At 49.9% G+C, this 14864-nt stretch overlaps 1 protein-coding gene across 15 annotated transcripts in view; it reads right to left on the bottom strand.

Annotated features, from left to right (window-relative positions):
- LOC119390073 (clumping factor A) overlaps nt 1-14864 on the bottom strand; it is a 136648-nt gene that overhangs the window by 27541 nt on the left and 94243 nt on the right. For all 15 annotated transcript variants that reach the window (XM_037657611.2, XM_037657610.2, XM_049414633.1 and 12 more), the window contains 2 exons: nt 2148-2209; nt 22-93 (listed from right to left, as the gene is read on the bottom strand). In XM_037657611.2, the coding sequence (XP_037513539.1) occupies nt 22-93; nt 2148-2209 (134 nt within the window). The remainder of the gene's footprint in view (nt 1-21; nt 94-2147; nt 2210-14864) is intronic.

Raw genomic sequence — 14864 nt, 5'->3', positions numbered from 1 at the left:
AGGAAACAAAGACATACTTACCAAACATGTTTCATTATTAGTTAGGAAGAACGCTTCGTCACTGCATGCAAACTCGCATCTTGGGTAAGGAGTCTGAAAAATTATTCACACTGCTAAACACAGCTTACAAAGCATGGTTACGTGCATCCGAGATGAAAAGTTACACCACACGTGTTTATATTATGAAATAGGCATTGAAAGGTCTTGAATTTTTTATCTAATAACATGAAAAACAAAACTTAAGCGAATGCTTACGTACCGCCGCACAAGCTCAACTTAATAAATCGAATGCGACTGTTCTTGTAACTGAAATTTGGGTGCTTGACCCAAGTTTGACCAATGAGAGCGCATAGAAACAGTCAAGCTTCATCTCACCACTATAGGGTGCGTCCACATAACAAGCAACACCAGGTCCTGGTTAACATTCCCGATATTCATGAAATTTACCCTGGGTGCAGTCTTCATACCCTGAATAATAATTTCGAAGCTAGTTCTGTGAAAAAGAATTTGCTCGGCTAAAATATACATACAAGTTTTGGCCGCAAAAATACTTTTCCACCAATTTCACAAATTGTAACATTGAGCGCACCTAGCGAAAAAACAGAGCACGCCTGGCTCACAATATTTATTCCCATCAAAGAACAAGTGAAGGCAAATCTTATGAGTACTTCATTTCCCTTTGATGCCAAAGGACTCCTGAGGAAAAATGTCCCAAACATGGTGAACGGCACACATTACCTGTGTTTCAAGAATATGTTGCTCCAGACAGCTTAAACTGAAGATAATAAAATTCTGGGAAGGGGCTCTAGCTCGGCGTTAAAGGGGTGCTTAAAGCGGCTCCGAATTGCTTAACACGGTACAGAAACAGTTTTATGTACCCCGCACCTCGTACTGGGAGCTAAACCAGCAATGCCACCGTCGCAGGTTCGCTGGACAGCCAACCTCACAGGGTAGAATGAGACCTAAAATTTTTTTACGTCTAAATAAATGTAAGTCTGTTGTCTGCATTCGGGCTATCAACACGTGTACTTCTCGTATTTCTAGCCTCTGCTAAAGAGAGCTCCATACATCCCTATTTATTCCATCTTCGCGAAAGCGTAGATATAATTTGTTTCATCAACACTTTTCTTTCACAAGCTTTATTACCCTTACGGCCGCCCATGGGGCTTCGCAAACCCGCTTCCAACATTTGGCGACGCGGACTCAATCCGCTTCGCGTGCAGCAGGGTCGGCGGTGAGATGCGGACGCTTGCGCGCCGCGTCGCGAGCGCGTTCTTCAGCCAAGGCCGCAGAGTGCGCGGCCCTTCGGCGGTGGTCGCATTTCCGCCGTTCTTCGCGGCGTTGTTTCTCGTACGCTTGCTGTTCCTTGGGCGTAAGCACGAAGCGCGGCCGCCCCGTGACATAGGAAATAAAGAAATAACGGAGACAGAGACAAAATAAACTAGGAACACTGAAACATATCTATAATGTGGAGGCTACAGGAATATTTTGCACAAAAATGTTAAAAAGGTTCGGTAGGTCTCCAGCGTCGAGCAGCGCCCCCTCTCGGAAACAGGTAATAGTTTAGTATAATCAGTCTATATTTCGGATATAAAGAATGGAGGCGCGTAACGTGTGTGAGGCTTTCTAAGATAAGATGTTCAAGTGTCTCACAAAAGCCACGCATTTTCATTCGTTCAACAAGCGTTGAAAGCTCGGCGCGTTGGTGAGGTTTCATCTTCTGGCAAACTCTGCAGCGGACGGGACACAAAGAATTAAGGTACGAAAGGGACAGACAAGCGCTCGTCTGTCCCTTTCGTTCCTTCTGTCGTTTGTCGGTTCAAGTATTATTTACGCCACTTTATCGGCCATAGGCCAATTTCTAAATTTTTAAATTGATCCGAGAGCCCCTGGCATTGCCTTATGCGGTGTGAAAAAAGAAATGTAATAACAATAATACAATCATAGGCATGTGAAAACGTTCCCTGCGATTATTAGCTATGAATCTCGACCACCCCCCCCCCCTCTGGTTTTGTGATGTTCTGTGACGTAATACGTGCGTAACAGTCTGGGGTTGTCATCATGAAATGTCGCAAAGCGCAACAGGAAAAAGCGTCATGGGAAGAAACGACAAGCGAACACAGGCACTGCTGTGAAGTAGTACCTACCTTTCCATCGTTATTGCAGTTTGGATCTTTGCTATCCGGGTTGCCTGGCATTTGCGCAGGAACTGAAAGAAGAAATTAGGTGAAGTAATTATGCATGTTTACTCGCTTTGTTGTAGCGACTTGGGCACTTATATGGGAAGGGAGCAAAATAAGAAGCAAAATGTAGAGAGGTTAACAGGAGCAGTGTCTTGCTGGCTACCCTACGCTCGGAGGATGTGAAATGAGAATATAAGGGTGAGAGAGAAAATAGGGAAGGAAACAAAAAAGATGGCTGATCCCTCCTTCATAGGAATCGGAATAACACGAAAGTAAAGCGTGCCCTTACAGAAGTAACTGAATGTTTACAGAAGTAACTGAATTGATATAAGAGAGTTTGCACAATGTATATTGATGTCTGGCAGCTATAGCACCGTTTACCGTGTACTTAGGTGCACGTTAAAGAACCCCAGGTGGTCGAAATTTCCGGAGCCCCCAACTACGGCGTCCGTCATAATCACATCGTAGTTTTGGGACGTTAAACTCCTGATATTGTTATTATTATAGCACCGTTTAACGTGGATGCACCAACTTTGATAATTGGTGGTACATGTCCATCCCGATGACTAACGTCCATGTTAAATGAATAAACAAACCCTTGTGGTATCTGTAGTAGTTAACGGTGAAAGCGTAATGAGAGAACGAGGTATGATAGCCAGAAGAGCGTCGCATATTGGACGCAGAACTTGGTCGCTATCCCGCGGCATGTTAAAATGTGATTGAACACCACGGCCGGACTAGAGGGAAACGCTAAGAGCGTCGTGCCGCCCCGGTAGCCCGGCCGCGATTTTTCTCGGGGCGAGCGCGTCAGCGTGAACGCAATGTTACAGCCAGGTGAGGCAGGCGCGCGTCGCAGAGCTATTTTTGGTTTGGATTAGCGTGATGCTATGAGCGAGGCCGACGCTTTTACGACGCTTGGTCTAAGATCGCCACCTCGCGGTGTGTTAAGGCATCGACAAAATTGAACTTCTATTGAAAACGCGCCGAATGGGACGGACGTGTAACGCGTTGCAGGTGCTAATCGCCGAGGCCACAGTAATGATGAATTACTTTACTTTACCGCTCCCAGAGGGCAACACCACCCCGCCGACCGGGAGAGTGGTAGACATAAAAGGCGCGTTTGTAAAGCTTCTAGAGTCTGTGACCGTGGCGCAGTGGATAGCACGTCCGGTATCTGTTGCGGCCTGAGCGGTCGTGGGTTCGATGCCCAGTGACGGAGGTTTTTTCTTTGCCATCTGATCGTGTAAATTTTTTCAACGTCATTTCCGTGACGAAAATACGTCACTGAAGTCTTGGTGGATCCCGGCATAAAACACTTTCGTGTTAAAAAGTTCCCCCGCCGAGAATCGAACATACGACTTCTTGGCCGCGACGATAAGCGCCCGGCGCTCTACCGACAAAGCTACCGAGGCATATGCTCGCCACTCCACAAACGCACCTTATATCTCCACACATTCTCTCTCGCGTATTTCTCTCTGTTGGCGGGGCTAGGCGGGGCGGAGTGGGGCTGCCGTCTGTGAGCGGGGAAGTGAAGTAATGTGGTACGACATTTAAACTGGCTTCAGACCCCACCTGTCTACGCAGGACACACTCCGGCGCCTATACGTGGATTTACTAAAGGACCCCTCACCATATTAGCCAAGCACTATTGTAGGCATTGACGTAAAGAAGGCCTTCGACTCGGTGCCCAATGATACTATACTACGAGAGCTGTCAGAACTACCTTTAGGTAGAAGGCTGTACAATTACGTTCGGAGTTTTCTGCAGAACAGGATCTTTTCTATAAAAATAGGCTCATTTACCAGTGAACCATATTCAAACAAAATCGGAGTTCCGCAAAGGGCTGTTATCTCCCCAACGCTGTTCAACATAACAATGCGTCCACTTGCCTATCTTCTAAGTGAAGTCCAGTCCATCTCCGCGGGAATCTATGTAGACGATGTTACAATATGGTCTAACGCGCGAAACACCTCTACGCAACCACAGCAACTCCAAAAAGCAATATATGTTATCACCAATTTTCTTGACAGACAAGGTCTCCAGGTTTCACCAGAAAAGACCGAGTTTGTAGTGGTTCTCAAACCCACAGACCACAGAAAGCAGCAATTTATTCTAGATAAAATTCAACTTGCTGTTCGAAACACGAGCATACAGCGCAAAAAGCACATTAAGATTCTAGGTATAATATACCAACAAAATGCAAGGTCCACCCAATGGGTAGAAAAAGCTGCGAAGCTGACAAGCAGTGCCTAGGGCCTATCCGAAGGTCAAAATAAAAGGCTCGCACAAGCGCTGGTCCACTCAAGGTTCCTATATGGACTACTCTTCCTGCCAATGACGCCGACCCAGCTTGACAAAATTGAAAGCATCAACAAAACATGCATTCGTATCGCCACAGGGCTACCGAAGTATGCCAAGGTCGAAGACCTGTACGGAACAGGTCTACTTCTTCCAATAGGCGACTACGTCGAGCCAGCACTGCAAGCCCAAAATGAGCGCCTCAAGCTAACCCGTGCGGGAAGAGACATCAGAAGCGAACTAGGACTAAGCAACGAAGCCCTACCTCAAATTCTACCCCCATTCCACCATGGGAAGATATTACTGTGACAAACAATCGGCCGCCTCCGAAACATATGAACCAAGCCTCGGACTAACAGTGAAGGGCATATTGAGCTCAGCAGCATATTGAGTACCTAAAAATTAGATCTGACGGAGAAGAAATGATCTACACGGATGTCTCGTCCACTGTAGAAGGGCACCTTTTTATCAAATCACCTTTTTTATCACCTTTTTATTCTTTTTTTTTGTTTTCTGTCCCATTTTTTTACACCATGGTGCTGAAGCCAACAAGCGAGAGCACTTTGTCTATATTCCAATAAAGTTTTCAATCATTCAATCAATACTTGCGCCGATTGAGAACGATTCAGAGCGACGCAGTTAAAGCATGGCCTCGGAGACTGCGCGCCGACGCACAATCTCGAAGGACGTGGTTAAAGCGTCTCGATGCCAGCGAAAAACAATGGCCACGCAGGCATCGGGGAATCGCCTAGGCGCAGTTACGTTCTTTGCCTCTCGCTTCGTGTTAGCGTGTGACGACTCGTTCTCGGAGTAGCGCAGCTTCCACATGTACCAACGGTGTTTCGCCACCGACTGCTTCGAGTGCGATAGCACCGACCAATAAAAGTAAGCGCTGCAGTAAGCAAGTAAGCGCTGCAGAAAGACAACGATGTTGACTCGTGAATGTCGTGCCTTGGTGGAGCGAGATAGAGGCCAGTGGGACGTGGAACGTCAGCGCGCGTTCGCGGCTCAAGCTACGAACCTCTGCCTCCCATGCCGCTGAAGCGCAGTGTGGCAGTGTATGCATGAGCACAGGCGTAGATTACAATATTACTCGGGAGCGCACAGCGTGCCGTTTCTCTCCTTATTTGACGACGCTTTCAAGAAGTGCATATCGAGAACCAGCGTTCTTTATATGCTTGCTGATGTCATCTTGAGCAGGATTCACAAAAATTGGGGGACCCTTAAGCTTCGCCTTTAAGAGTTGAACGCGATAGCGAAATCCGGCCCCTAGTGCGCACTTCAGCCACTAAGTGTATACTTATTAATGTGTATTGTTACACACACACACGCACGCACGCGCGCGAATTTTACAGGCTTTCGATCTAAAGCAAGAGTCGCATGGCCTCCAAGATATACGCCGCGCGCCGGCCCTCTCGGAAGCCATGAAAAGGCGAGACATATTTCTCACAATGCCTCACAGATGGCAGCACATTATCTAGCGTTTGCTGCGTTGGTTTGATATGTTTTCCTCTAGATGGACATAGTTGTCCATTTTTAGAGCTGTTTGAAAGTTCGTGTGTGTATTTAGCGGCGATGACTGCACTATCCCGGCGTTTTTCGACGTAGTTTGATGGCGTCGCGAATGCGCCCACCGTATGGGCTCGTTTTCGTCGTGACACCTGCCGAACAAAATGCGTCGAGACTCCTTTCACTACGTGACATTTATGTAGTGTTTTTGTCCGCAGCAGCTGCAAGCAACGTCGTGGCTTTGTGGTAAGACACCTGCTTGCCACGCGAACGGCCCGGGTTCGATCCTCATTGGGACCGAAGATTTTATCGTTTATTTTATTTGCTACTTTCTCGATTTTTCGCTCACGGATGATTTTTCGCTCACAACCAACGCTGCCGACGCCGACAGCGGAATTTCTGCGACACGAGCTCTCTAACGCTACCGCGTTAATACGCTGTGTTCAGGTATATCTTAAAAACTTCAGCTACCACAACGATTAAATTATGATCATGGGCGTTAGACGTCGCGATGGAGATATGCCACTAGGCGTCAACGTGGGTGCATACACGTCAAACGGTGCTATAGCTGCAAAACACCAATAGACACTGTACACGCTCTCATGTATCACTACGCAATAAACACTACTGTGAAGAGGCGTTGCACTTTCGCGCTATACCGATTCCTATGACGAAGGGATCAGCCATGCTTTTTGGCGAGCTGTAAGAGAGGCCCTCGCAGCTTCTGGATGACCGGGGTCGTCTTGCATGCGCAATTGCTCGTTGGTTCCCTCGGCTTGGGGCTACTCCTGTAGACGGCTCTGCAGGCTAGGCAATCGCGCTTGACTTCCTGTCGTCTGTTGATGCGGACGTCCAAGTCATTCTGGCGTTGTTCCTCAACCAACTTCTGCTGAATCTTGGGCACAAAGGGGGATGCCTTTCGTAGCTTGTCTTCTGATTCAAGGAGCCGCTTCCGCACCTCCTTCAATTCTCGAGTCAACTTCTGTATTTTTGACTCGTACTCCTTCACCAAGTCTGCTTGAGCAGCTTTCCTCATGAATTCTTCATGTTTATGATCCAAATTCTTACGATGTTATCGCTCTTCGGAAAGCAGGCGTTGAAGTTCGTGCAGCTTGGTCGCATTGTCAGTGCGTTCCCGATCACGATCCACTTTCTCCTCGCGTAGATTCGATAGCAACTCGACCATCTTGGCTTTCAGCCATGCTGCCTGCTCCATGTTACAGTGAACTGCAACTTGACGTGGTGCAGCGTCCGTCTCCGGGTTGAGCCAGTTGCGGTTAGTGTACAATGCAGCTCCGTGTGGGCCTTCTCTTTCGAGAGCGTAGACGGCGTCTGAATAAACGCAGTCACATCATGATCCTCAGGGGTTCCATTCGGTGTGGGACAGCCAAGGGAGCTTGCACCTTCTAGACTATCAACTGCTGCTGACTTACTTGGTTCCGACTTCCTTGCACTTTTCTTTTCAGTTGCATACTTATTTGGCTTGCGCGCACGGTCTTTTATGATGCATTGGTGCGAGCTCTCGGTAATATTCTGCAGATAACCCATACTTGAGGCATGGCGACCTTTGCACCTCAAGCGAGAAACCCTTCGTTCGCAGTCACGCGCCCTGTGTCCTTTCGTTGTACAGTGAAGCACTGTTTATCACTGGACAGCATTTGCTGCTTCTCCGTCGTGAACATACTGGTTGGACACGCTTCTGTTGAGTGCTGCCTTGATGTGCAGAACACACAAATCTCTCCTATACTAATCGGCGATTTCAACGTAGACATTATGGACCTTAGGATCTAGCTTTGTCGTCGACGCTCACTGTCCGCAGTCGTAGTGGTTAGAAAACCGTTGCTATAGTCGAAACATCTGTGTCTATGTGAATAAAAATTACACATCATCTCTCCCTAGGGGCAACCATGGTGGGATGCGAAAGCATCGCGAGGGCTGCGCATCGAGTTTCCGTTTCTCTTATGTGACTTATAAGACGGTGGTTGTCGAGGCGTTTGAATTACCGCTTGCCGACGCTGACGTTTACTTTCGGCTTCCTGAGCTTTCCTCTGCTCCGCGGCGGTGGCGCTGCCGCTGCAACTAGCGCCGATGTTGACGTTGTTCATGGCGTTTCGCACACCGTTGTACAGAGAGAGAATGACGGAAGCACAGCGAACGCGTGCTTTCGCAGCCTAGCAGATTCGAGATTCCCTTGTCGGCGTTGCCGTTTACGTTCAGCTTCGCGAGCGTCCATAGCGCCGTTGCGAAGGAGAGTGCAACGCTTGCCGGCGTTGCCGTTTACGTTCAGCTTCGCGAGCGTCCATAGCGCCGTTGTGAAGGAGAGTGCAACGGGAGCGAGCGCGCGCCGTATTATATACGAGCGCACAGCTGTGGCGGATAGAGAGAAACGGGAAAGGAGAAAGGAAGCGGAGGCAGCGCTCACGCCACCTCCTCCCACCTCCTCGCGCTCACGCGAGTAGAGGGGGAGAGTTGGCTGATGCGCAGTATGGGTGCGGACGCAGCAGAGCGGACATGGCCCCGAGCATAAGATGCTTTCGCATCTAAAAAAGGTTCACAATAGACGAACAACAATCACAATGGGAACAGAACAATATAAAACTCCTACAAGCGCAAGCCCTTTATACTAGTCGGCGACTTCAACGTACACATTATGGACCTAAGGACCGAGATTTGTGATGATGATGATAACAACTTTATTGTTCCGCCAGAAAAGGAGGCCCCCTACTCCCCGTCCTCGGCACACAGGCCTAGACAACGGGGGCCGGCACCTCCGCGATTAGAAGCAGGCGAAGAGGTCTTGACTCCTCGCGGCTTCTTCCGCCAGGCGGATGGCTTGTTGCTGTGAAGCGGGTTCCTCGCTCCGCAGCAGGGCTTCCCAGGTCTCTCTACAATTGATATTTGACTTAGCCCCTGGGGAGCTACCACACTCCCAGATTATGTGGTCGAGGGTCCCTCTCGCCCCACAGTGCTTGCACCTATCGTTTGGCCTATCATCTTTCTGAACATGATATGCCCAGACCGGGTTTACAAAACTGCCAGCTTGCAGGCGCCGCCATGCGACTGCCTCCCTATTGTTCAGGCTTTTATCCGGTGGTGGCACCACTCTGCGAAGTAGCCGATAATTTTCAACGATTTCGGTGTAACTTTGCAGACGCTCGTCCATGTTCTGGCAGTCGGGCGGCTCCACAGTCACCCGGAAGTAGAGAGCTCGGGCTAACTCGTGGGCCGCCTCGTTGCCAGGAACGGACGTGTGTGCTGGGGTCCAAATTAGGCTGATTTTTCTGTTCAGCCGTCTACCGGACAGAACCCTTGCCGCTTCGGGCGAGATCCCACCTTTTCCAAAATTCCAGATGGCCGTTTTGCTATCGCTAATTATAAAATGAGCTTCCGTTCCAACGCAAGCGAGCGCTATTGCAAGTTCTTCAGCCGTCTCCGTGTTGCGGCTTCTAATGGTGGCGGCCGATACGGGGGCACCTTGGCCGTCAACCACCGAGGCGACCGCCGCGCCCGACATGCCACTTGCCGCGTCCACGTACGCAGCCAACTTGTGGTCCATTGGTCCAAAGCGTTTGATTAGAGTTTGCGCTCTCTTTTCCCTCCTCTCTGCGTGGAATATGGGATGCATGTTTCGAGGGAGGGGGGAAATAATTAGATTTTCTCGGCAGTCTTTCGGGATGTTTGATTTGCCTCGTGGTCCCCTATCGGTTTGAAGGCCTACCATATCGAGGATAGCTCTGCCTGTGGTCGTTCGGCTTAGGCGATCGAGCTGTGAAATTCTAACAGCCTCCGCTATTTCGTCCCAAGTATTGTGCACTCCCATAGAGAGAAGCTTCTCTGTGAAGGTGCTGATTGGTAAGCCTAAGGCCCTTTTTATGCACCGTCGAATGTGCGAGTCGAGTTTCCTCTTCTCCTCAGACCTGATGCCCAAGAAAGGCGTGGCATAGCTCACACGGCTTAATACGTATGCTTGGGTTAGTTTGAGCAAGCTTCTTTCCTTCAGGCCACGACCTTTCAGCGCAACCCTTCTAAATAATCCAAGGGCTTGCGTGGCAAATCCCTCCAGTTTTTTTATTATCCCATCATTATGTCCATTCTCTTGAATGAATAGTCCTAAGATTCTGATTTGGTTCACTTTTGGGATGGGTTTCCCCTCTACTTTAATATCAAATTCCGAGCTGTGCTTGCAACGCAGTGACTTTGGGTTATAGACGAATAGTTCCGATTTTTGCGGAGAGCATGAAAGACCCCTACTGGCAGCATAGTTTACGACAGTGTCCGCCGCCACCTGCAGGCGCTCCTCGATGCTTGCATCACTCCCCTGGTTAGTCCAGAGGGTGATGTCATCCGCGTACATACTGAATTTTAGTCCCTCTATGTTTTTTTAATGCGTCGGGGAGGCCCCGCATCGCCACATTGAATAGGAACGGAGAGAGAACCGAGCCCTGCGGCGTACCCCTGCTCCCTAAGTGAATTGGTGGCGATTCAATGTTTTGGAACTTTACGCAGGCAGTTCTGTCTGACAAAAAATCCTTAATGTAATCGTATGTTCGTGCTCCTATCCCGATTTCTTGAAGACCGCGGAGGATAGCTTCGTGTGTAACATTATCAAAGGCCTTGGTCAAGTCCAGGCCAAGAATTACTTTAGCGTCTCTGGAACGCGATTCGATTATATCGTGTTTGAGTCGGAGCATCACGTCCTGCGTGCACAAGCCCGGTCGGAAGCCAACCATCTCGTGCGGCCACAGGTCGTTTTCTTCCATGAAGTGCGTCAGTCGGGTCTGAACTACGCGCTCCATCAGTTTCCCTATGCACGAGGTTAGAGAAATAGGTCTTAGATTTTCTATTGTCGGCGGTTTGCCTGGCTTTGGAATTAGGATTACAGTTGCCGACTTCCACTGGCTGGGTAGCACGCCTTTAGTCCAAATTTCTTGCATGTACTCTGTCAGAGCGCTGATGGAAGCGTCGTCGAGGTTTCTTAAAATTTTATTCGTTATCCCGTCAGGTCCCGGGGCGGATTTCGTCTTTAGTCCCAATATTTCAGCCCTAACCTCCGCCTCCGTGACGAGTGCGTCGAGCTCCTCATTGGGAGCCCCGTTATATTCCGGGAGGGCGGTACTGCGAGTATCACCAATGTACAGGGCGGTTAGCTTGTTCATAAATTCCGCGTCTGTTCCTTCAAACGCGTGCCTGGCTTTTGACAGTCTAATTCCCGATTGGGTTTTCGAGTTGGTCGGGTCTAACAGGTGTCTCAACAGACCCCACGTTTTGGCAAGGCTCATGCCCCCCTCCATCTCATCGCATCTGCTGCACCAATTCTGTTCGCATAATTTGATCGCATAATTTTCAATATTTTTGTTATGTCTGGCAATCCTCCTTCTAAGATTACGGTTCCATTTTTGTTGCTTTAGTTTGCGCTCCATACAACGCTTCGCCTCCCACATGTGAAGGAGTTTGCTATCGGCTATTTCAGGGGCATCGTCTCCGTCAAGCGTCTTAGTTGCCTCTTCAACGTGACGCTCGAGGGTCTTTGTCCACTTATCTATGTTTTCGATCTGATCTGTGGCAGACTGATCTCTCTTATCTCTAAATAACTCCCAGTCCGTGATCCTCGGTTGACGCGCGCGACGCGTCTTCACCCCCTTTTTAAGAATCAAGGCCAAAATGAAATGATCACTACCGAAATTGCACTCCGAATTTGTCCATTTCAGATCTGTCACATTCTTGGAGAAGGTCAGGTCAGGGGAGGTGTCGGCGCACACGCTGTTACCCACCCTTGACGGACTACTAGGGTCCGTGTGTAGGGTGAGGCCGAGCTCATGCGCGTCCTCCCATAGCTGCCTGCCTTTTGGATCCTGTTTAGAGTAGCCCCATTCCGGGTGCGCTGCATTAAAATCACCCACTATTAACAAGGGGTTCGTCCCGACTGCCTCAATCGCTTTGCGAAACAGGGCCCTGAATCTCACCTTTCTCTGCCGCGGTGTACTGTATAAATTTAAGAGGAATACGCTCGGTTCATCTTTCCGGCCCGTAAGAATTTCTAAGAGTACTGCCTCAATTTCTCTCGAGTTGACTTCGTGCTCGATCGCCGCAATGTTCCGCTTAATCAACGTTGTGACGCGAGATTTATCTCCCTTGTCACTGGAAAACGCTTGATATCCCGAAAGTTTTGCTGCCTTGCCCGACTCCTGTAGGGCTATAGCTAGCGGTTTCTCATCTACGCGTAATAGCGTCAAGTGTTGTTGCACTAACGCTCGCCTGCGTTGGAAGCCGCGACAGTTCCACTGCCAGATCAACGACTCACTTGGTGCGCCTCTGGCCATGTTGGAGCTGGTCAAAATTTTCCTCCGCTTTTAAGTGCCATTCTCCGATGGCAACTAATTCTGCCCTGTGCTTTTGTGCTTCGCCGGTAAGGCCGTGAATCTGACTTTGAGTCTGTTGTATTGCTCCCATAATTTGGGCCATGAAAGAATCGAATTTAGCATCGATTTTGGCTTCTAATCGTTTCTCTAGTGCCACCAACGGATCAACGTCTTCCCCTTTGCGTTTCATTGGGGGTGGTCTAGCTGATTCTACGATCATCTTTTCCTCCTCCGGTGCTGCAGGTTGCGAAGGATGTGCAGCCGCAGGGGCCGGGGGGATGGGTTTAGATACCAATTTGGGTTGCACATTTTGGGGGGAGGGGGAGCCCGTGTGCGCCTGCAGTTTTGGTCTATGAAGCTCCTGAGTGAGCTTTTCGATCACCTCTTTAAGCGCCCCAACCTCTTTCCGTAATTTATCGATCTCCTCGGCCTGCTTATCATTTGCTTACACTTTTGCCAAAGCTTACACTGTTTTGGTCCTTGCTTTGGCTCCGCTTCCTTGGCCACGGTTGCGCCGGGTCTCTGGAGCTCGATCTCTCCCTGGGTCGGGATCCAGAGCGGCCCCGCGTGTGGGAGCTCGAGCGGTCATGCTGCTGCTCCGTGGTCTCCTCCAGCCTCGGGAAGGAGTCCGTTGTGGCACGAAAGTCTTCGTGGTCGCGCCACTCCTTAGAACGACCCCGGGGAGTCCCTTCAGCGGTCTCCCCAGCTGGCTGCTGTTTCTGAAGCTGCTGCTGTTGTCGCATGTTGATCTTACGTTCCCACTGCTTTTTCTTCACCTCGTAGGGGACGCGGTAAAGTTCTCTGCATTTTCTGTCACCGAGCGAGTGTCCTTTCCCGCACAGTTGGCACTTGGGCTCACATGAATGGCCTTGTGGCGGTTGCTCCATGCCACAGCCACGACATTTCACTTTCGCGGGGTCCGGGCAGACGTCATCGCGGTGTCCGAGCCGTCCGCAGGCGATGCAAACTTCGTATTTCTTGCGGTAAATTACGCAGCGTTGCGCCATGGGTGTGAGTCGCACCCATCGTGGCACCTCTTTGTCTTCAAACAATATCAGAACTGTTCTCGATGTTTTTCCAAGTCTTCTTACTCCCAGGACTGGAGGATTCCCGTAGGTTCGCAGCCGCTGCAAGATATCGGCGTCGGAGTACGTCAAAGGGACTTCATGCACGACGCCTTTTCCGCAGTCCTCCGGCATAGCGACGTACGTAGTCACTTCGATCTTTTCCCCTTCGAACATGAGGAGCTTCAAGTCGGCGTATTTTCTCTTCCTTTCTGCGTTGATGGTGGCGACGAGAATGGTATGCTGTTTCGAGTTCATCGAGAAGACGTCCTCTCCAGCCGCGTCTAGGCTGACGCCCGCCGCGCAGAGTATTGCGTCAGCCAGATAAGCACTTCTATATTTCAGCAGACGTACGAGGCCACCGCGAGGTCTCATGATGATCTTTTCGGCACCGTCTGGAATTCGGGCAGTTTGCCTTTCAACCGACTTCGCCGCTATCTTTCTCCCTGCGCGTTTGTCAGCGGCGCGCTTCCGCTCGATGTGGCGTTCCGCCTCGCGTTCCGCCTGGCGTTCCATTTGGCGTGCCTCGTTCTCTAGGGGGGCCGCTTTCCCCTTTTTTTTGCTAACGTACCACTGTCCCGGCACGTTAAATTCTTCCGGATCGATGTCCGTACCTTCCACGGTCTCCATCATGGCTAACGCAGTCTCCGGGCGTAGCCGCCGACGGTGGCTGCTCGCCGATAGGCCGGGCGGTAGGGTTAGGCTGAGCTCACCATGCGGCGCGTCGCACACTTCGAAGACCCAGAAGACGAGAAAAACGAGGACCCACCTCGAAAATGACGATATCCTCGTGTCTGTTCGTCAAGGCCTGACCTTGGGGCTAGAGTCCAACAAACCGACGAAACGAACTGGTGCTCGAGCGGCCGTAGTCGACGGAGCCCATCGAACGCACGTCCGCTCTACTTCGCGTCTCCCCTCAGTCTCCTGACCGAGATTTGTCGTCGACTCTTTACGTCACTTTCATGTCACTCAATTTACATTATATGGGGCAACGCTCAGGTAAAATATGTGATACACAAAAAAAAGGTTGAACAGTACACTAATATCAACCATAATTGTGATAGAACAATATAAAACTCCTACAGGCACAAACCCTTTATACTAGTCGGCGTCTACAACGTAGACATTATGGACCTTAGGACCTAGCTTCGCCCACTCGTCATCATTCACTTCGTGGAGATGCGTTCCATTTTTTTTAGGAGCGAAGCTCGTTAGGCCCGCACACCGCCGTCTCCGTTGAAGCTCCTTTCTATAAAGCATCGCTTTGGGTTGCAGTGGCCGGTGATTTAAGCGAAAATGTTTAGGCCTTGAGCGGTTTAGTTCTAGCCCACCAGAAATTCGAGGTTAAAAGAAATAAGCTCTGTGCAGAACTGGTTATAATGTATAATGGTCGTGTTCACTTTCACCACCTTCATCGCGAATTGTGAAATGACAACGATAATTGTAGGGCA

The sequence above is a fragment of the Rhipicephalus sanguineus genome, chromosome 4, assembly GCF_013339695.2.
Source record: "Rhipicephalus sanguineus isolate Rsan-2018 chromosome 4, BIME_Rsan_1.4, whole genome shotgun sequence".
Taxonomy (NCBI): domain Eukaryota; kingdom Metazoa; phylum Arthropoda; class Arachnida; order Ixodida; family Ixodidae; genus Rhipicephalus; species Rhipicephalus sanguineus.
This window is presented reverse-complemented; position numbering and strand designations above follow the sequence as displayed.